At 36.9% G+C, this 5,820-nt stretch overlaps 1 protein-coding gene across 4 annotated transcripts; it reads left to right on the top strand.

Annotated features, from left to right (window-relative positions):
- The first annotated feature begins 409 nt into the window (after window positions 1-409).
- LOC106327951 (signal recognition particle subunit SRP68) lies at window positions 410-4,838 on the top strand. 4 transcript variants are annotated; one of them, XM_013766276.1, is made up of 14 exons: window positions 410-505; window positions 631-742; window positions 864-930; window positions 1,002-1,112; window positions 1,313-1,508; window positions 1,695-1,780; window positions 1,867-2,062; window positions 2,357-2,468; window positions 2,661-2,788; window positions 2,959-3,165; window positions 3,265-3,374; window positions 3,755-3,884; window positions 4,055-4,204; window positions 4,397-4,838. In XM_013766276.1, the coding sequence occupies exons 2-14, from the start codon at window positions 649-651 to the stop codon at window positions 4,616-4,618; spliced, it is 1,809 nt and encodes a 602-aa protein (XP_013621730.1). In that variant the 5' UTR covers window positions 410-505; window positions 631-648; the 3' UTR covers window positions 4,619-4,838. The 4 variants fall into 4 exon arrangements, with proteins under 4 accessions (XP_013621730.1, XP_013621731.1, XP_013621732.1 ...); XM_013766277.1 differs by having other exon boundaries at window positions 440-512; XM_013766278.1 differs by having other exon boundaries at window positions 441-505; window positions 635-742.
- Window positions 4,839-5,820: the final 982 nt, after the last annotated feature.

The following is a 5,820-nucleotide window of genomic DNA, read 5'->3' as shown; positions in this document are numbered from 1 at the left end:
ATGGGGTTTGTACAATCTTTTCAGAAAAGGTAAAGTAATCCCAAATTAATACTCCTTCGGTCTCAAAATACATGAAATTTTAGGATGAGACACAACTATTAAAAAAAATATTTTTTATCTAAAAAATATCATTAAAATAAAAATTTAAAATTATTCAACCAATCACAAAACATGCTATAAAATATGATTGGTTACACGGTTTTTAATAAAGTTAAAAAGTAAATTAAAATATCAAAACATCATCTATTTGCCCTCAATACAAAGATACACTTAATCATATGGTCCTGGGCTTTGAGGCCCATATCTGCCCAGATAAAACCAGAATGGACTAGGCCAGATTACCAAAACTCCATAACATAAGCTTCTTCTACCCACCTGTTCGCCCTCTCTTCGTGCACTTTTGCTTGTCATCGATCCAAAACTGAAAAATTCGCTCGCATCACATACTCTCCGTCGCCGTCGCCATCGCCAGTCACTGCCGTGAAATCCTCTCACCGAATCAAAAGTAACTGGTTGAGCTAGATCTTTCTTGCATTTTTACGATTTCAATTCGCTGTGTTTTGTTCGATGAATCCCTCAATTTTTATATCGTCGTGGTGGATTTATCCGTTTTGGTGTATCTTTCTTTAGCCAGGGTTCAGTGGATTGATGGGGAAGAAGGAGAACGAGATGTCAGCAATGGAGATCGACGATCCCAAATCGGACGGCTCTGAGCAGATCCTTCCGAGGTTCTCGATGAATGGTTAGTATATTCATGAATAAGTACCTGCATGTGTGTGAATCTCGAATTTAGCAATTGGTGGCTTACTTGAACCGTACAACAAGGCGTCTAAGTTTGTGAATCTACGCATTTGGATTTTCAGTTCTGCAGCTGATGAAAACTTCCCAGGCGCAACATGGTCTGCGTCATGGTGACTATGCTCGCTATAGGTAAACCCTAAGCTCATTAGCTTACATGGTCTTTTCAAATTTTTTAGCTGATGTGCTATCTTGTTCCGTAGGAGGTATTGCTCAGCACGGTTGAGGAGGCTGTACAAGTCCTTGAAGTTTACTCATGGTCGTGGTAAATACACTCGGCGAGCCATACTTGAATCAACTGTCACTGATGTTAGGTATATATCCTTCCAACTTGAAGTTTTTTTGTTTGAGATGTTTTATTTGCCTACAGAAATTAATTCCTGGCTTTTTTTTTTTAATGTTTAATCTTAACATTAAAAAAGATGTGAAGGCTCAGTTTATGCTTCCACTATAAGTGGTTTTGAGGTACTCTACTCACATACCTGTAATTGAGTTAATGTTTTTATTTGAATAGGTTTCTCCATGTGGTTTTCTATATGACGGAGAGAGCATGGAGCCATGCAATGGACAAAAGACAGCTACCAGATGGGCCTAATGCAAGGCAGCGGATATATTTAATTGGTAGGCTGAGGAAGGCAGTAAAATGGGCTTCGCTTTTCTCAGGTCTGTGCTCTAATAAGACGGACTCCAGGACATCTTTGGAAGCTGAGGTATTTCGGTGATCCCAAATGTTGATGTGTTTTCATGAACATACATCTCTGCCTTGAATGGAAGAAGAAGAGTATTCCTCAGTTTTAGGCTATTAGCTTTGTTGTTTCGTTATTTCCTGTAAAATGTATGTGTCCTCTATAAACAGACTGACATGAGTCTTCATACTTCATCTTACTCTTTTATAGGCATATGCTTCCTATATGAAAGGCACCCTGTTGTTTGAGCAAGATCAAAACTGGGATACTGCGTTGGCATGTTTCAGAAACGCCAGGTTTGTCTTTGTTCAGGATCCTCTTTTTGCAATTTGGTAGGTTTTGTTTCGCTGTTTTCGTTTCTGATAATTAATCGCCGTCGCAGAGCTGTTTATGAGGAACTCGGGAAATACGGTGATCTAGAGAACCAGGTTCTTTGTCGGGAACGGGTTGAGGAGCTTGAGCCCAGTATTGAATACTGCAAACACAAAATTGGCAAATCAAACTTGCAGACATCTGAACTACTTCAGATTGGTGAAATGGAAGGTCCTGCATTGGATCTTTTCAAAGCAAAGATAGAGGTACGCACACATATCATTTCTGTTTAGCCTCACCACCGAAGCAAGTGATTAACTATGTATATACATGTTTCGATAGTCCGCATAAGCATAACATTTTTGTTTGTTGGCTTTGCCATCTGTTATTGTGAGCTTAGAGTCCGCTTTTGACCCGTGACCAACACACACAAATACTTATTACATGTATACGATCTTGGATACTCTTGAATGATTTGCAATGGTTTAGTGGTTAACTCTTTCTCAGATCTCTCAGACATTTCGGATTAATATGATGCATATTGCTCGCTTGTCATATAGGCTGCTATGGAAGAGGCCAGATCTCAACAAGCTGCATCTCTTACAGAGTTTAATTGGCTTGGCTACAGATTTCCAGTTTCCAACCCAAAATCTCGGGTTTCTATTTTAAAAGGTTCGAGTAACTTTTTCCAATTCTCTCTTTTTGAACTACTATGTTATGCTGACAAATTATGATCTGGCACAATTATGGTTTACCTTTACTATGTATTTACTGTTATGCGTTACCCTCTTAATATATAACCTGCTTTGATTGGACACTGAGCACTTCTCTGCGGCTCTCACTCTTTGTTCCTTTTTCGCTCAGCCCAAGACTTTGAGAAGGAGCTACAGAGTCCAGGAGCAGAATCTCTCCCTGCAGAGAAAAAGCTGACCATATATGATAAATTATTCACTGCATATCATGATGCGCGGAACACCATACGCAGTGACTTGGTGAGTGAGTTTACAGGAGATGGCTAATTTATTGATTTGGTTCACCGAATAACCTTTTGAAGATTTTTGGAAGTCTAGACAAGTTTGTTAAAGAGTAAAGAGTATCTGTTTTTTTTTTGGTGCGTTGCTGTTTCTTTAATTGATTTTCACAAGGAGTATATTATTTTTAGGTAAGTGCAGGAAATGCTGAATCTGTCAAAGATGATCTAAATGGTCTGGACAAAGCTGTTGGCGCTGTGCTAGGACAAAGAACCATTGAAAGGAACCAGCTGTTGGTTAAAATAGCAAAGAGTAAACTGAACAAGAAACGTGATGATAAAACTGAAAAGGTTACTAAGCCTGAGGAGCTTGTTCGATTGTATGACCTTCTGTTACAGGTTAACCACTGTGTACCTGTCTTTTTCTCCAGAAGCAGATTTTGTGTGCTAAACCATCGAGAAGACCTCATCTTTGTTTCTTTTCTTTTCTTTTTTCAGAATGTCGCTGATCTTTCTGACCTCATTAGCTCTGGAAGAGACAGGAAACCCGAAGAGATTGCCTTCGAAGAAGAGTGTCAGCGCAAAAGCTTAGCCTTTCGTGCTGAAAGGTTTAGTTCTTCTTCCACGTTATTGTATTTTTTGGAGGATGATTGCTATTGAGTTGTGGCCTCGCTATATTTTTTTTATTTGATTTAGCATATTTGATTAGAGTTAAGCTCCTCAAAGCCGTTGATCCAATCCTTAACATGAATCTATACTATTTAGTTAGGAATCTCTTTCCCAGACAGTCATCTCCTCACCTATTTCTTTTGGTCTATACTAGAATCACTTATTAGATGCTTTAGCTCCTGTTTAGAAATATTCACACAGTTTTTTCCATTTGAAAAAACGTAATAAGAAGAGTTATTTTCATATACTAACTGCTGCGTTCAGTTTTCGTCGCCTATGATTAAGTTAGCTGATGATATCTTCTTAAATCTATTTTCAGGTGCTTCTACTTGGCAAAGTCATATAGCCTAGCAGGAAAAAGGGTTGAAGCATATGCCTTATATTGTCGAGCTCGATCTCTTGCTGAAGATGCCCTGAGCAAGTTTCAGAGCATAGCAAACAAAGATGAGGTATCAACGTATTATTTTACATTTTTACCTCATACAAAGTCATTGGATAGCAGTTCTATGTTACCTCCTCATGTCGATTGGATAAGGTTAATATGTTGATGGTGTAAGTATAGGCATGGTGTCACTAAAGTATATTAGTTTTGACTAATTTTTTTTCCAATAATTCTCAGGGAACAATCCAGGAACTGAAGGCAGTGAGCAAAGAATGCAGAGCTAATAGTTGCATAGAACATGCGACCGGGATCATGGAGGAAGAGAAGGCGCCAGAGAAGCTGTCAAAGAAAATCTCAACGATATCACTAAACGACACAGCCACTAAGGTACAATCTCATTATTTTACCTCACTTTTCCCCGTCACCCTTACTTGGTTGTTTGGTGGCAGATGATATAAACATCCCCAGCATACGTTATGTGTCTTGCTGTTATGTTATTTTGTTAATCTTGCAAATGTCTCATAATCAACAAATTGCACCCTGATGGGGTTTTTTTTGTCCTCTTATGTCAAACATCAGGTGGAGAAATACCTGGTGGATAAACTGGAGGTGTATGAATCAGCAGTTGGAGATGCAAACACAAAAATGGCACCAAAGATCGAACGGTTCCCACCTGCATTTCAGTCTATACCTCGTAATCCAATTGTTCTAGACTTGGCCTACAATTGCATTGAGTTCCCAGTTCTTGACGAAAGGAAGAAGAAAGTCCAGAGAGGATTCATTAGTCGTCTCTGGGGATGAAGAAGTTTTCTTCCTCAGGTGAAAGGAATCTCTGGTTCAGTTTCCCTTTTATTACACATACTTCGGAACTCCCTGTTGCTCTTTAGCTTCTGAATAACGAATCCAAATGCATGAGGTTTTTTTTGTCATTCTGTCGATTTTTTTTTCAAAGAACCACAATTTAGATTTTAGACCGAGATTACATTTTGCTACTCCTTTAATGACACTTGGAAGTTTTGGACATTTAATTGTTTTCCGCAATTTTTGTTGAAAATGCCACACTGGTGGAGCATTGGAGTAAGATTGAAAGCCCGATTTGGTTATAGAATGTTTTGACCGGGACCGAATTATATTGAATACTCGGAAAGTAAGATTTCCAAGAACATTGACGTTTATTAAAAATTTAATAAATGTTTATAATTTAATTTATTTATTACTTTATTATACGTTTTTCAATAATTTTATACTAATAAAATTAAATCAATTCAAATATTCTCATTTAATGTTTTTCAAAAGTATAAAAAAATATTTTAACAATATAGAAAATCTATCTTTGTAGAACAAAAAAAAAATTTCAATAATTTTGCTGTCGAGACCAGAAGTAGTATATAACTATCGTAGGCTATATTTTTGTAGTCTAACCAAAAATAATAGACTTTAATTCACTTACCTTAAACTTTTAGCAGCAGAAGAGAAGCGGCGGGGATATTCGCTGGAAACCAAAAGTGTTTTCTAATACTCTTGCCGTTCTATAAAAACATTAAATTTATAAAACTAAATATTTTTGTTTATTTTTTTATAATTTAATAATAAAAATTGTAGATTTATTAAAAAATGATGAGATTTATCAAATTATTATTTTTAATAGTTTCTGACACGACGATTAAGGATTTATAAAGTCAACTGCTTTGGATTTTTGCTGGCTCTTATAAATTTATTATTATTGAAAAGTGAATACTTAAACAAATTTGGACTCGCCTCATGGATGCCTCATGCCTCTAAGAAATTCAAATTAGTCCCTTAATGTCCAGATTAAATTGGATGTTATAATATATAGTAGTATAAGTATAAGAGTGGGAGCCATGGAAGGTTTCAAAGGTTTTGTACACGATCACCACCACCACAAGAAAGAGAAAGAGTAGTAATTTTGTTTTCTCCATGGCACGATCTTCTTCGTTCCCTTATTTTGCTCACATTTTCCCACTTGTTAACCAACCCTGATC

The sequence above is a fragment of the Brassica oleracea genome, chromosome C3 (assembly GCF_000695525.1).
Source record: "Brassica oleracea var. oleracea cultivar TO1000 chromosome C3, BOL, whole genome shotgun sequence".
Lineage (NCBI taxonomy): Eukaryota > Viridiplantae > Streptophyta > Magnoliopsida > Brassicales > Brassicaceae > Brassica > Brassica oleracea.
Note: the sequence above shows the minus strand (reverse complement) of the source record. Positions and strands in the feature narration are given on the sequence as shown.

Bases quoted from the DNA above. Each gene is read 5' to 3' on its own strand.
- LOC106327951 (XM_013766276.1), top strand. From the start codon at position 649: ATGGGGAAGAAGGAGAACGAGATGTCAGCAATGGAGATCGACGATCCC. The intron at 931-1,001 runs GTAAACCCTAAG...CTTGTTCCGTAG, and splicing joins GGTGACTATGCTCGCTATAG to GAGGTATTGCTCAGCACGGT. The intron at 4,205-4,396 runs GTACAATCTCAT...GTCAAACATCAG, and splicing joins TAAACGACACAGCCACTAAG to GTGGAGAAATACCTGGTGGA.